The 16968-nt window shown below is 36.2% G+C and overlaps 1 protein-coding gene across 1 annotated transcript; it reads right to left on the reverse strand.

The window, feature by feature from the left end:
• Nucleotides 1-3307: 3307 nt before the first annotated feature.
• On the reverse strand, nucleotides 3308-5197 carry polr1g (RNA polymerase I subunit G). The gene is made up of 3 exons (XM_084127481.1): nucleotides 4973-5197; nucleotides 4728-4857; nucleotides 3308-4184 (listed from the first exon to the last, which is right to left on the reverse strand). The coding sequence occupies exons 1-3, from the start codon at nucleotides 5025-5027 to the stop codon at nucleotides 3497-3499; spliced, it is 873 nt and encodes a 290-aa protein (XP_083983607.1). The 5' UTR covers nucleotides 5028-5197; the 3' UTR covers nucleotides 3308-3496.
• Nucleotides 5198-16968: the final 11771 nt, after the last annotated feature.

Below are 16968 nucleotides of genomic sequence, written 5' to 3' on the forward strand. Positions count from 1 at the left end.
CAGAAACAGAGAAGATGTCAGAGCCGCGCAGAGGGAAGCGTGCGTTTGGCACCGATGGGGAGTAAGTGACCCTTGGACAGATGGAAGCACAGCATGTCTAGCAGAGACAGTGCCGGCCTGTCCTAATGGGTCATGCAGTCGCCACCATGAACCCTGGCCCTAGACTAAATAAGGCTAGTTTGGGTTTTGTTGAGGCAGTAAGAGAAAATGGCATATTTTCAACAAATCTAATGGTTTTTATTAAGCTAAATTGAGTGTATTGCCTTTCCACATCGGTCACAGCCCACAATATAGCCAAATAAGATCAGTGTCATGTGCAGCAATGTCAACTCTTAAAGTGACAGCAGCCTAATAAACCTGATGCTGTTTGTCATTAAGGATAATCAAAGAACAAAAGAGAAAATTACTCACTGCTCTTGACTGAATAACTTTTTGCTATAATAAGTATTAATCTATATTCAATTTATAATTTTTGCAGTGAACACTGTGCAGTGTTTATTAACTGCATAGATACAGAAATTATTCAAGGAATTATTTAAATATTCAATTGTAAAAAAAACCTTAGCATTGAGCCATATATTAAAGGCACAGTTAAATGTGACATTTATTATAATGGGTTTATGTGAAGAACTTATGTTTTAAGTTCACTTAAATTAAAAGCTGTTGTATTCAAAATGTAAAGCCTATTAAATGTTAAAATTGATAGCTTTCAATTATACTGTAATGTTGAATGGCTACAATTAATGGCTAAAATTGAGGGGAAAAAATCCATTTAATAGACATCAGTATCATTATTGATATCAGTGATACTGGCCCTCATTCATAAAAAGATGCCATTAAACAAATATTTAAAATATACTGTCTATGTTATTTACATTAATTTGGAGATTCATTGTGAAAGTAGGCCTATTACAATATAAAAATATATAAACTTTAATGTTAGGTGAGATTAATCACGATTAATCACAGAAAAATATGTGATTAATTAGTTAATTTTTTTTTATCGATTCACAGCAATAAAGTAGCCTACTAATATATATTGACAAACTTTTATGTTAGATGCGAATCATGCGATTAATCGCGATTGATTTTGACAGCACTTATAAGGTAGGATATATATATATATATATACTGTATATACATACACAGATAATAAAATGGGCAGGTTAGCTAGTTAAATTGGCCTCAATAAGCACAGGCATCTGTTGAGTTTGGACGATCTCGACTCCACTGGCTTTATCATCACAGCCAAAAGTTGGTTTGAAAGGCTAGTCTTTTATAAAGATAAATAAATAAATAAAAATTCATGGAACACATCTTGGTCAGTGACAGAAAACCAAGTCCTTGAGCACGAACACAGTCATAGAGGTGGGTAAAGAAACAATGAGGGGAAAAACGGCATTGTGGTTGTCATGACAACCAGCTGAAAGACCTGCTGCTTTTATAACATATGTCTGACTTGAATTGGGTGTGCGCATAGCAACAGTAGGATCACACTTCATTTTGTTCTATGTAACGCAAGAGCCAAATCCAGTTGCACTCTTGCTGTCATGACAAATCAAACAATAAATAAACAATCCTGTATTTCTGACACCATCTTAAACTGAAATGTAAAGGGGAGGCTTGTGAAGTGATGTTGTGCTGAAAAGCTCCCAGAATTCCTTGCTGCTGCAGAGGAGGCTCAATGACACATTTTGAGTGAGTCACGTCAACGTATTAGTATGCAAACAAGTTCCTGGTGCGGTAATTCATCCCAAGCAAACACTTCAATAGGAATTATCAAGAAGAAATATCGACTTCCGCCTCTTGACAAGAGGAAAATGATGCATGTCTTGTTGGATACTAGATACTAGTACTATCGTCTAATTGGGGAAAGGAAGGTCCCTATCGATGTGAGCCGAACCCCATTCCGACCGCCGCGCGGCTCCGTAGTCCTTGGCAAGTGCGCGTTGCTATGGTAACTCCCCCAACCCCCCTCCCCAAAAGCTGCAGGCCGCATGGAGCACGCTGAAGAGAGAGAGAGAGAGAGAGAGAGAGAGAGAGAGAGAGAGAGAGAGAGAGAGAAGAATTGCTGCAGTAAAGAGGGGGAGGGTGTGCACAAACGAGATTGGCTCAAAAATAAAAAGAAAAAACATTACTCCCCCACCCGAACCTTATCGTTTGCATCAGTTTAGGGCGCACAGGGGCCCCGCGCTGAGTTTTACAGTCTGGGCACGTTGCTTCCAAACTTCAGATTGCATTCAATTATTTATCTGCCTCACCAGACACCCAGCAATGTTCAAGCATCTCATAACGCCTATGGCATTCCGCGGGAAGTTTTTATTTAATTTTTTACTAATGGGTGTATAGAAAAAAAATATAAATAAAAAAGAGGCGCGTGCACGAACGCGATTAGCGTCTCCGCCTCTGTGATCAAATCACAGGTGATGACAAACCACTTGTCTTTCTGTGACTCAAACTCAGAAAATAAATGCCAAACGATGTGAGTGCTGTAAACAGGTGCACATTTGAATATGACCCACGCAGTCTTGGAGTTCTTTATGTGCATCACATATATATATATATAATATAAACAAAAACTTTTATGTTAGATGCGCTTCATCCATTTGACAGCACAAACATATCTATATATAAAGAGGGAGTTTGTGATCATGTTCAGTTCACAAAAACTTCTCCATTAGAGAATCAGCAGGTGCAACATTCTTTAAATACCTGGTCAAAGAAGAAGCGACTAGCGCCTATATGAAATTCCTCATGTGATCCCACTGGACTCTGGGATGTTGATCTGTACCTGCATGTGCGCAGTGGGAGGGGCAGAGAAACCCATTTTGCAGGCGGCAAACGTGCCTGTGCTCATTAGAAATCATGGCCATACCTCAGTGCAGAACAAGCGGAGGACCTTCAGCGCTTCCACCAGCAGGGGGAGATCTCCCGCCACCTACCGGTGAACTGCAAGTACTGCAGGAACGCAGTATTTAATGGGATGGTTCACCCCAAAACACACATTCCGCTATTCTTTTTGTGGAGCATGAAAGAAAGTATTTTCAAAAAACACTTAGTACAGTTCATTTTGAATAGATAATGACATTTTCTGTCATTCTTTCAAAACACTTTGACAATACAATGAAATTGAAAGGGCTTGACTTTCTGACAAACATTTTAAACATTCTTAAATATACTCTTTTATGTTCCACAGAAGAAAGCCATTGTTTAAGAAAAACAATGTTGGTGAATTTTCCCTTTCATGTCTGTATCACATAGCACTCTGCACATCTGCAGTACAACAAAACAAAAGAGACCAAAATAATGATTTTAAGCAAAAGAAAGAATGCTTTTGAGGTAATACTGAGTGTTTTACAGAAACGTTGAATTGTTTTATGAGAGACACAGTAAGAGATACTGATTTCTTAGTTGTATTTTGACAGTTAAATATCACAGTAAGCATGTGTGAACATGACAGAAAAATTGATAGAGCATTTCAAGTTCTTTTGACAGTCTACTCATCTCGACTAGTCTTCTTTTTCTTCTTCTTAGTTTTCCCTGGGGTGTCATTATAATCATAAGGATCCAGTGGCTCTGTTTTGGATATTAAACTTTCATTAACCATATCTTCACTCTGTCTTTCCTTCTCTTTCTTAATCTTTTTCTTCTTCCTCCTCCTCTCCTCCATTGACTCTTCCTCCATAAGTTCAGATGACTCTAACTGATCACAGTCCATTTGTGTTTGTTCTTGCTTGATAAAAACAGTCTCACTGTCCTCTTGCCTCTTGTCTTTCTTTTTCTTTTTCTTCTTTTTCCGCTCCTCGCCCTCATTCAGATCCTGTCTGGTTCTCTTCGGTGTAGTTGGAGAAACTACAGTGACTTCATCTTCCATGTGAGCTGCAATGGAACTACCAAAAGGCTGGAAACGTTGCTTGAGACCAGCTGGGATGCGCGGAGCTGGAGCGGCCGGGATGGGAATGGGGTCTTGGTTCTCACTGCAGTTTCCGTAGCTCTCAGAGATCTTGAGGACACCACTGAAGCCGGAGGAACAGATAGAAGTCTTCTGCTTTTTCCCTTTGGTGACGAGCAGATGGAGGTCTGATGGTGCCGTCCTGCCACTGAGGACGCTGTAGATCTGAGGTGCCGTGCCACAAGACTGGACCCTTTTCAGCCCGGATATGGGAAGTTTGAGGTCTTTAAAGCTGCGGAGGACACAAAACAACAATTATTGAATTGATCAACCCCATATTACAGCTATTTTTAAATTACGCAAAGCTTGATACAGATGTTTTGTTTTTAAATATACATTTTACAAATAATATTGTAGAGATATCTTGAAGTTAATACATTTAAACCATTTAGCCAGTAGCTTCTAAATCCCACAGGCAGTTACCCTCAATGGACAGATTGAAATTATAATGTTATAGGAGAATTTACAAGATACATGGTCAATATTTTAAAAATGAAAAATCATAAATACCCTAGACTTAATATTCTGAAGGAATATACTAGACTTAATATTCTGAAGGAATATACTATTATTATTATTACTACTATTATATACTAAAATAATTACAATTAAAATTTAGTAATTAAACATGTAATATCCATAATTGTATATGTTTAACTCATTATTAATCATATATTTTTATGCAATCTCGTCAGGATTGCTTCCAAATTATGACAGAAATCCTATTAGCAAACCTGTGCGCCAATTCCAAAGTTATTTCCAGGTTATTTTGTACCTTTTAGGATCAAAACGAGCTGGAGCTTTGATGAGCCACAATTCCTTCTGTTCATCTCCGTCCCATGAGTCATTTACAGAGGCATCATATGAAACTGCCACAAAATCATCCGGACACTGGTACTTTGAAACTGTGGAAAAAAAATAAATAATTAGAAAATAAAGTTAGATACATTCTATTTTACATGTTCGAGTTTACAACTGTATGTAATGAACAGACTGAAAGTGTTAGCTAGTTAGCACTACCTTTCTTCTGTGCTACTGAAGTCTGTCCAAAAGCTTCGTCTTCATTCTGCGACATATCTGCACTCTGCTTTTACTATAACAGTATGAAATGAATGTATTCCTATGCCAGTGTCACCAATACAAGTGTCCATGTAAACACGTGAATCTCATGTGGATGGAATGGAATCAACCTTGACCCGGAAAGACTTCAACGTCGCAGTTTGTTGGAGAACTCGTGTCTGTAATACATGTTTGTGACAGCAGAGGGTGCACTTATACAGCTTGTCTATGGGACTCTGTGATAAGTTGACAGGAACAGGCTAGAGGTATTTTTCATGAATATCAGTCGGGGCAAGTTGTCACGTTTAATATGCTGCAGTTTAGGGCATAGTTTACATAGGAATTACAGTTTATAATTTATCAATGAGAAATATGGACTTTATATTTTTACATGTTTTTATAGCCTATTTTAAAATCACAATTTAGCGATTTTTTTACGGTTTACATTTTACTGAAAGACCTGTAACTTAATGGCCTTTATAGTTCCCATTGTGAGAACAGTCAGTCCCGCTATTATGTTTCACAAAAAGTCAGTGTCTATCAAATGGATATTTTTCCTTGGCAACATTGGTGGGGATATTCAATAGCAGTAGACTTTATGCCTAGTATTTGTTTAGAAAATAAGAAAATATCTATATAAAATATTAAATTTTAAATTGATATTTAAATTAATTTCAAATGTTATTATTATTATTATTATTAATTATAGTCATCATATCAGTCTATTTAGTTGGGAGGCATGGGCTTGGTATTCTCTTACCCTTCTAGGTTTATTTTACCAAGTTCATCTCAGGTTCAACACTGTGGGAAAGCTCCCCAGTGCAACAGAGCACAGTAGATGCATTTTGTAATTGGAGATGCTCCTCGTGAAGACGCAAAGCCTCCTCCAGTGAACAAGATCCTTACAACAATATCATTTATAGCAGGTCACTGAGCAGGTCGTAGAGTCCATATAGTCGGAGGGTCAAGATTGAGAGGTAGATCTGTCAGTTGAGTTGATGTTGTAGTGTGTGTTTTGGCTGGACCGAGCAGATTATGTTGTCCTGGTTTAATTTTAGAGCACACATGAAAAGTAAATAAATGAATGCTGAGCAAAAATGAATGTAAACAAAATATGAGTCTTCTCATTTTTGGTTGTGCATTGCATAATGAGGCCAATATTTAAAGAAATTTATTTATATTAATTTTTCTCAAAGCATCCAAAATGTTGTAGAATACATCATTTGGAATATTAGTTTTTGAAAGAAGTCTCTTATGCTCACCAGGGCTGCATTTATTTGATCAAATATACAGAGAAAAACAGTAATATTGTGAAATATTATTACAATTTAAAATAATGGTTCTCTATTTTAATATACTTTAAAATATAATTTATTTCTGTGATGCAAAGCTGAATTTTCATCAGCCATCATCTTCAGTGTCACATGATCCTTAAGAAATCAATCTAATCTGCTGATTTGATACTCAATGCTGGAAACAGTTGTGCTGCTTAATATTTTTTTGGAACCAGTGATACGTTTTTCAGGATTCTTTGATGAATAAAAAGTTAAAAAAGAACAGCATTTATTCAAAATAGAAATCTTTTCTAACAATATACATCTTTACTATAACTTTTATCATTTAATTTTAAACTTGCTGAATAAAATGTGATATGGAGTAATGGCTAATGAAAATTCAGCCTTGCATCACAGAAATACATATAAATATATATATATTAAAGTATATTAAAATAGAAAACCATTATTTTAAATTATAATAATATTTCACAATATTACAGTTTTTTTTCTGTATTTTTGATCATATAAATTGATGAGCATGAGACTTCTTTCAAAAACATTGAACATTGCCATTCATTTAAAACATGAGCTGATTTATTTATGTTATATGTGAAGCCACAAGGTGTGTGGTGGATAAATCACCTACTCATTATATATATATATATTTGGTTTTAATAATTCTGGTATATTTCTGGTGTCTGAATAATTTTTGGGTTGACTGTGTGTGTGTATATATATATATATAATATATATATATATTACTCCAGTCTTCAGTGTCACATGATCCTTCAGAAATCATTCTAATATGATGATTTGATGCTCAAGAAACATTCATTATTATTTTCAATGTTGAAAACAGTGTACAATTTTTTTTTCAGAATTCTTTGGTGAATAGAAAGTTCAAAAGAACAGCATTTATTTAAAATAGAATATTTTCTAACATTATAAATGTCTTTACTGTAACTTTTGATCAGTTTAACTCATCCTTGATGAATAAAAGTATTAATTTATTTTATTTCTTTCCCCAAAAAATAAAATTTAAATTCTTACTGACCCCAAACTTTTGAAAGGTAGTGTTTAATGTTACAAAAGCTTTCCATTTCAGATGAATGCTGTTCTTCATCATATTCATCATAGCATCATGAAATAAAAATGTAAAAAACTGTTTTCAACACTGATAATAATCATAAATGTTTCTTGAGCAGCAAATCAGCATATTATAATGATTTCTGAAGGATCATGTGACACTGAAGACTGGAGTAATGATGCTGAAAATTCAGCTTTGATCAGGAATAAATTACACTTTACTATATATTCACATAGAAAACAGCTGTTTTAAATTGTAATAATATTTCACAATATGACTGTTTTTGTTTGTATTTTTAATCAAATAAATGCAGCCTTGGTGAGCAGAAGAGACTTCTTTTAAAAACATTAAAAATCGTACCGATCTAAAACTTTTGACCGGTAGTGTATATATATATACAGTCAACCCAAAAATTATTCAGACACCAGATATCATTTTTGAGGTTTTTTTTACTAGTGGGTGCAGGACACTATAGTTAATTCAATGCAAGGTGTCTGAATAAATTTTGATTTGACTGTATATATGAAGAGTTCAGATGCAAAAGCCTCTAAGTGCCATCTGAAATTTTCTTCTAGAATGATCATTTTTATCAAGCTCGCATATTAGTTCAGTAATTAATAGGTAATTTTCATTGCCATTTAAGTGAAATTACTGAACTTAAATATACAAGCTTGATAAAAATGATCATTCTAGAAGAAAATTTCAGATGGCACTTAGAGGCTTTTGCATCTGAACTCTTCATATATAATCAGCTCATGTTTTAAATTAATGGCAATGTAATGCCATCCAGACTTGAAGTAGAACATTTATGACCTCGATCCCAGTGAGAACTGGAACATTCTGACATTATCTAGACTGGGAAGCACAGCCAGACAACGAGGTGCTTGGTCTGTGGTTACTTCCCATCAGCACAAGCACATCTTGAGTTGGTGTTGCTCTTACAAGGGGTTATTCACTTAGGGGATGGGAACATGGGAAAATCAACCACATCCCGCCTCGCTTCCTCCATCCCTCTGGACCCACAGCAGTCCAGTCAACTGGGAGCGCGTCATTCCACTGACCCTCTGTCTCGTACTGGACCCCCAGCAGACGCCATGACATCAGCATTACAGCAGACGAGGCCTGCTAGCGGTTATCTTGCACCTCGCGTCCTCAAACCACCCCGTTCCCCTCACTATGAGGTGTTTGATACTCATCACATGGTAGAGAGGGCAGAAATTATATTCCTTGTGTCAGACATTGTTATACAATAATAAATGATTATTAATAGTGTAATTATTATTATCAATAATACTTTGAATATGCATACATTTGTGTCATATTTATAAGTACACTAACTTTCAAAAGTTTGGGGTCAGTAAGATTTTGTAATGTTTTTGAAAGACGCCTCTTATGCTCACCAAGGCTGCATTTATTGATCAAAAAATACACTAAAAACAGTAATATTGTGATTTTTTAAATAACTGTTTTCTATTTTAATAATTTCTACCTGTGATGGTAAAGCTGAATTTTCAGCATCATTACTCCAGTCTTCAGTGTCACATGATCATTCAGAAATTATTCTAATACGATTTGCTGCTCAATTTCCTATTATTATGTAGACAGATGTGCTGCATAATATTTTTGTGGAAACCATGAAAGTTCAAATTAACAGATTTTTAATTGCATTATAAATGTTTTTTGTGTTACTCAGTAAAAGTATTAATGTCCTTAAAAAAATCTTACTGACCCCTACATTTCTGAATGGTAGTGTATATTTACCTATTTTTTACAGTCTATGATATATATACACACACATACACACACAGATATAATGCAATATAACCTGTTACAGTATGAGGCAGATTGAGTTCGGTCTAATACACACAACACAGCTGAAGGTGGACACAAGGTCAAATCGGTGAACCATGATACAAAGTCCCAAAAAAATCACTTTACCATTGTTTAAAGTGCAGTGAAACACATTTTGATTATAGTTCTCAGCCTTTCAAGCATGAATATGAAAAGAAAAAAAAATCTCTTTGTACACACTGATGCCTTTTCTCGGAATACATCATCTTACGCTTTTCCTAACAACATAAGCCAGACCTCATGCATTTAAAATGCCACAGTACGTTGGCGAGACATACAGTGTTTAAAAAATGCATCACCGCTTCGGCCGTTCTCTTGCAATTTAAATGACACTCAACCAATTACATGTTTTAGTGCTGTAAATGTGTCTGCTTCGGTCCTCTTTGCTTAAGTATTCCTCATGAGGATGTCAGTGAGTGGGAGAGAATCTCTCGTGGAAAATAAGGGCTTTGTCTCCCAATTTGCTCTGCTGATTACCAACACCCAACAGCAAGCAAATACATCATACTGTGAGACTTGTAATGCGCAGATTACACAAGTGCATAAAGTAAGTGGGTTCTTGAGGTTTTTATTTTGTATCTACAGCCATTTTTTTGTGCATGGCAAGTGCTTTCTTAAAGGGTTAGTTCACCCCCCCAAAAAAATCAATTACTCACCCTCATGTATGTAGTTCCAAACCTGCAAGACTTTCATTCATCTTCGAAACACATATGAAGATATTTTAAATAAAATCTGAGACCTTGTCCCAAATGGAGCCCTAAGCCCTTGCAATCGTCTTCTGAGTCCACTTTGTTTGTGACGTAACGCCGCTTTGACTGCTGGGGAGAAGTTTGCTATGGAGTTTGCAGGCTTGCATAAACCGAACTTGTGCATCACACGAGAATGAACCTCATTGGTTCTCGCACGTCAAGCGAACATGTTTGAGCTTCCGTTTACCACAACTGAGGGTATTCCAGAAAGCAAGGTTAACTTACCGTCACATATACCCTAAACTCTCAGTTAATTAACCTAAAGCTTGCATACTCAAGGTATACAGGTTCCAAAACCAAGTTCAGTGATCCTGGAGTATGAAACTCAGAGTAAACGCTGACCACACAAAGACATTTCTCAACCGAGCGCTGAATCAGAGAATGTCTAATAAGGCGAGAAGTTTCACTCTCAGTAAACTTCCGGCTTCTGAACTGGTTGCAGTTCCACTCTGGTTCCATATGAGGGCGCTCACAGGACGAGTGCAGAATGAATGGAGGTCTATGGCGCTCAAAATCCACTTTTCTCAGGATATAATTCTTTGTCTAGTAATTTGAATGTTGTATTTGAAAGGAGGTGCAAAGAAATTACACATTGCTGGGTGTTAGATTTTTTAGAGTCACTTATTTGCTTTAAAAAGTCTTTTAAAGTGTCAATGACGTCATACACATCGTACGACCAGAGATACTGCTTTACGGCAATCCTTGTAGTTAGTGTGTGGAGCCTGCATCTATGCAGAAGACCATTTCAATGGTACAAAGGGGGCGCTGCTGAGCACACTTCAGAGGGTTAAAATGCTGAATGGGACGGCCTACGGACTCGTAGACTCAGCGAGCACGCGCAATTTAAGTCCACGAGACCGAAAGTCCTCATGCAGTGCGCCATTTGGGACAGGGCCAAAGAACATCTCCCGTAACATTTCCCATTACATTAATAGAATGCTCGTTCAAAATTGGTCCGGATCTATTAAAGTTAGCACAAAAACGTTAATTACACATCATTCATGCGACATTTTATCTGAAACATTTGGGTTTTTATAATATTTTTTTAAATGATAGCCTAGCCTACTACTTGTTTCAGAACATTCAGAGAACATTCAAAAGTAACAATCCCATAATTCATGAAGAAGCCTGTATTTTGTTATGGTCCAATACAGTCTATTGTTACGAAAATGTAATAAATTACAGATGGCATCATATGCACTATAATGTTCCAGTGAGAACTTGACCTTTGCCTAGAGAGACACACGATACAGTTCAAGTAGCCTACTTCAACCTCTGCATTGCGTTTTCTGGGAAAAGTCAGCAGTAACATCCGCTATAGATATCAAGATATTGTCTTATTTATTCATAAAGAAGATCCATCACACGAAAATGTTCATGTAGACTGACTGAAAAACATCATTACACCTACCCTTACGAAAAAGTTTATTCAAGTGTGGTATTACTTCTTTTAAACTAAAAGTAAGAAAGTAGCCTACACTTTCAGTTTACTTTTTATGTAGGCTACTTCTCAGAAATATACTTAAAATTGCACTTAAGTATACTTGACTTATACTGACAGAAGGGTCTAAGTATATTTGGACTATACATGTACTTGGGTTAGTTCACCCCAAAATGAAAATTCTGTCATTAATTACTCACCCTCATGTCGTTCCAGAACATCTCTCATCTTTCTCATCTTCGGAACACAAATGAAGATATTTTTGATGAAATCTGAGAGATTTCTGTCCCTCCATTGACAGCAACGTCATTGCAACTTTCAAGGCCCAGAAAGGTAGTAAAAACCTTAATATTATGAAGCGACGAGAATACGTTTTGTGTGCAAGAAACCCCCAAAATAAGTATACTTGGTTTGTAGTTGTGTTTAATCTTTTGAATGAGCAGCCTTTTTGAATGAAATTAAATGAAAAATACTTTTTCACATAGGCCCATAGTTTTACATACAGTCTTATAAACTTACATTGTTTGAAAATATTGATTTATAAAGGAAATGTTCCTAATTCTGAGTATCTGAATTTTTGTGTAGGCTAGTCCACTGGTAGTGTACATAGGAATTTACTTAAAATAGTCCTAGTTATCATTCTTGGCCTTACGTTTCAAAAGAAATATGCTTTAACTTCTAATTTCATCTGACATTACCTAGACTATTAAGTCTTTCCCCACCGTGGAATGAATTTTCTCAAGTATAGGTCTCTGCAGGAGAGTAATAGGAGTTACCAGATCAGTGGATACATGTTTTCACTGTTATACGGTAGGGGGCGCTATTATGCGTCTTCTAGTACAGATTAGAATCTCCGGATCAAAAGACAGGTGAACATTGTTGCCAGACGTGCGTTAATTTTTACCTCTAGTCTGCACGATGTACGATCAATAATGAAAAAAATCCCATAATGTACGATAATTTTAGAATTTTGTCACACTTCAAATGATGAAGTCGATCATATGTAATGATATGTATGTAATCATAGGGCTTCTATACTCATTGATCTAGCTGTGGATTCTACGTCTACCGTCATGATTGTGAGGAGAACTTGGTGTTACATGTCTTCCATCTCATGATCTCACGTTATGTCTTCTCGGCCAATCATCGTGGAGAATGACTCTCTCTCACGAGCGCAAGTTAACATTCCTTTTGTATATTGTATACAAAGTTGTATATCATAAACATGTAATCTCTGTATGTTTTGCAAGAAAAAAAAAGTTAACGTAGGCTACCTGCCACGGCCCTTAGGTCTTTCCAAGCTGAGGTCGATAGAGTTTAGCAATAGCCTAAAGTAATTTGCAGGTCATGTCAAAAAGTTGTTGGTCTAGATAAATAATATTCTGTACGTTTGACTTGTGTACGATAATTTTCTTCCAAATACGATAATTTCGAGCTTCTGGTACGATACTTGGACATTTCCAATCTGGCAACACTGCTGGTGAAGAAGCCCTGCAGCTAATTTCATTGGTTAAGGTATAGTGACCGGTGGTTTAGGGATCAGTGTTTGGTCTAAGCAATCAGTACAGTGATTGATATGACCAATGAAATCTTTAGAACCGGCTACAGGGCAGGATTTCCGCTGAACTGGTTTGGGGGAAAAAAATCACACACAAGTGATAGAACGAAGGTTACGCAAATGTAAAACAATGCGATCATCAAACATTAAACAGCATATACAGTAAATCAAAACTGCCTAAAGTTACAGAATAAAATGTTGAATCCATGAAGGGGAAACGACTGTAAAGCTTTTGGGGGTGTTGATGGACTCGATCTATCTATCCATCTGTGTTTTGATCATTCATTCTGAATCCGATCCGGACGTAGTCTTTGACAAAAATGCGATTTTCTCAGCTTTTTGTTTAAAGGTGACATGTTATGCCCCTTTTCACAAGATGTATTATAAATCTATGGTGTCCCCAGAATGTGTCTGTGAAATTTCAGCTCAAAATTCCCCCCAGATAATTTATTATAGCTTGTCAAAGTTGCCCCTTTTTGGGTGTGACCAAAATCGTCCCGTTTTTGTGTGTGTCCCTTTAAATGCAAATGAGCTGCTGCTCCCCGCCTCCGTTCAGAAGAGAGCCGATCCTTCGGATACTCTGGCAATAACAAAACGCGCGAATTTCAGTCAAATCTCAGAAAGCGGAGTGCAGCCTTATGGAGAGACTCAGGAAGAGGTTCAACTTTAAGACGCACATGGACGTTTCTGAATGGTTAGTGGATACATGTATGTAGTTGTTGTGGAGTTACATTGATTAATCTCATCGGCTTGCATGTCTAAGTGGTGTCCGCAAAATAATATAGGGTTCATAGACAATTGGAAAAAATTTTGGGGCAGACCTGAACTGTTGAAAAGAGATGGTATTCACCCCTTCTGGGATGGTGCTGCTCTTCTCTCTAGTAATATGGCACATAGTCTTAGAGCTCAAACATGACAATCTGGGGCTCAGGTCAGGAAGCAGACAGACTGGCTAAACCGACCGTCTGCTAGCTGTCTCACGTCAACAAGGTCAGATCCCATCACATAGAGCCTCTTTCACCTAGATATCATCATAATAGAGACTGTGTCTGTTCCCCGAATTAGGAAATACAAAAAACTCCCAAACCCATTTAAGGGTAAAAATTTAATCAATGTTCATCAAATAAAAAATAGATATAATACAGATGAACAAATGATAAAGCTCGGGTTGCTGAATATTCGATCCCTTACTTCAAAAGCACTTATTATTAATGATATGATTACAGATTATAACCTAGACATGTTGTGTCTGACAGAAACCTGGCTAAAACCAGACAATTACATTACTTTAAATGAGTCCACCCCCCAAGATTACTGTTATAAAAACGAGTCACATCTGAAAGGAAAAGGGGGTGGTGTTGCTGTAATCTATAGTAATATCTTCAGAATTACTGAGAAGTCTAGTTTCAAATATAATTCTTTTGAAGTGTTGGTGCTTAATGTAACTATCTAGTGTAAATGATAAATCGTGCTTGACATTTGTGCAGGGCACCATACAGACTTTATCAAAGAATTTGCTGATTTTTTATCGGAGTTAGTACTGGCTGCAGATAAAGTCCTAATTGTTGGTGATTTTAATATACATATAGATCAGGGTTCACCAATCTCGGTCCTGGAGGGCCGCTGTCCTGCAGAGTTTAGCTCCAACCCCAATTAAACACACCTGAACCAGCTAATCAAGGTCTCACTAGGCATACTAGAAACTTTCAAACAGGTGTGTTGGAGCTGGTTGGAGCTAAACTCTGCAGGGACAGCGGCCCTCCAGGACCGAGATTGGTGAACCCTGATATAGATAACGAACAAGATGCATTGGGATTGGCATTTAGAGACATTCTGAACTCTATTGGAGTTAGACAACACGTGTCAGGACCTACTCATTGTCATAGGCTAATCATACTTTAGATCTAATATTGTCACATGGAATCAATGAAAAAATTGTCACGTGAAAAATAGTAGATACTGATTCTGTTTCCCAACCTTGCTCCTGAAGGACCTCCAACACTGCACATTTTCTTTGTCTTCCTAATCAAACACACCTGATTCAACTCATCAGCTCATTAGAAGAAACTCTAGGACCTGAAATGGGTGTCAAAATTACTGGGTTGTCACTTTTCACGTTTTCAGGGTTGGTAGATGCAGGGGACCCAATTATAGCACTTAAACACAGAAAAAGTCAGATTTTCATGATATGTCCCCTTTAAAATGTTGCTTTTTTATGAAACTTACCCACATTCAAATGTTGATAAAAAAGCATATATGAAGCTAAAATAAAATGCTTTTTTAAATAGAAAGAGTTAAAGTACAGTTAACTTAAAGGTATATTTCAAGTATAAAAATGAATGCCTTAATAGGAACATATAGTATACTTCAAGTGCAAAAATAATATATAAATAGTATAACTATAATATGATGTTATGTTCACTTAAAGAAATCTAGTATACTTGCAGTATAAAACTACTAAACTAGTAGTTAACTGAGAGTATACTTCAGAGTGTACTTTCATAAACTAAAAAAGTACTATTAAAATAGTAAACTACTAGTATACTTATAAGTTCACTTGCAGTACAGATGCAGTACAAACGAGAAGCGTAGTTGTGAACTAGTTGTTCACTTAAAGTTTACTACTGTTACACTTACACTTAAACGTAGCCTATACTTTTATATACTAAAAAGTGGGCCAATTTAGTCCCAAGCAGTATTGAAATAGTACACAAGTTTACTACTAGTACATTGATATTAGTATACTTACTACTTAAAGTATACTTAAAATATACTTGAACTGTACTTAAGTATAGGCTACTTCATAAAATGAACTTGAATTACTTTTTTTCATAAGGGTAGTGACAATCAACAATATACATATACCTGCATCATAATTGCACCAATATTTAAAAGATTAAAATTAAATATAATTACAAATATAATTGTAATAGTACTACTACTAATAATAATAATTTAAAATAATTTTGATGAATAATTTCTTCCTCTTATATGGAATGTCAAAATATTGTCAAGGAGCAGTATGCCGACACATTTGTCCTGTCTGACACTTTCAGATAAGAACCCACTGGCATTACTCCTTTCCAGGTCACTGGACAGCCACACCGCACCGACAAAGAGCTGAAGTGCCAAGACATTGTGTTTCACTCAGGAGGAACGTGACCCAGTGAACGCTGACCTTGGACAGATGGGCAATGTGCTGCAGTACATTGTTGAATGAAGGAGCATGAAGACATGACTTCAGTCACACACAGATGTTGAAAGGTAAAAGTAAATGCTGGCATGGCACGTGCTATTGAACATGTCTATTAATAAACACACAGGCCATGCGGCTTAAAGACTATTTTGCATTGTTCTTGTTTTAAATGACATGACAGTTAATAAAATAGTTTTTTATTCAATCTTTATTCCCCTTTTTATTCTTTTTTCTTTTTAACTTAAACAATTTTATTAGGGATGGCTAAAGCACTTAAAGTTTATGTGTGATTATTAAGAGTGAATGTCTTAACAAATAATTGTAATATTTAACACTACCGAGACAGAAAAACAGATTCCAAGTGCAGAAAGATTTAACTTTCTTGTGTACAACACGATGGAATTAGCAGACTTAGCATACATAAATATTTTGGAGATAAAGTCTTGTGTTTACAGACTATGCTAGAATTCCCCCCTGAGCATTTTACTGGCAGCTCAGAGTTCTGCTCTATTAATCAGCTGACACACAGTTTGATTCTTCTTTACAGTGACTGGTGGGAATCAGAATGACTCATCTTCACGTGAATGGTCAACGTTGACACATTTGTGACTTTCCTTAATGTTGTATAGTTTTTTCCACTGAACTACATGACCTTTATAACTTCAGGTTATAAAGCTAAGTGTCAGTGCCCTTGATCACACATAATGTCATCCCAACTAATAGTTCTGGCAAGGTTTTCTCAAAGTTATATTATATAACTTTGACTTTTTTATTTACATATCACTCTTATTTCCATTT

Source organism: Abramis brama (assembly GCF_963993115.1).
Source record: "Abramis brama genome assembly, chromosome: 10".
NCBI classification, from domain to species: Eukaryota; Metazoa; Chordata; class Actinopteri; order Cypriniformes; family Leuciscidae; genus Abramis; species Abramis brama.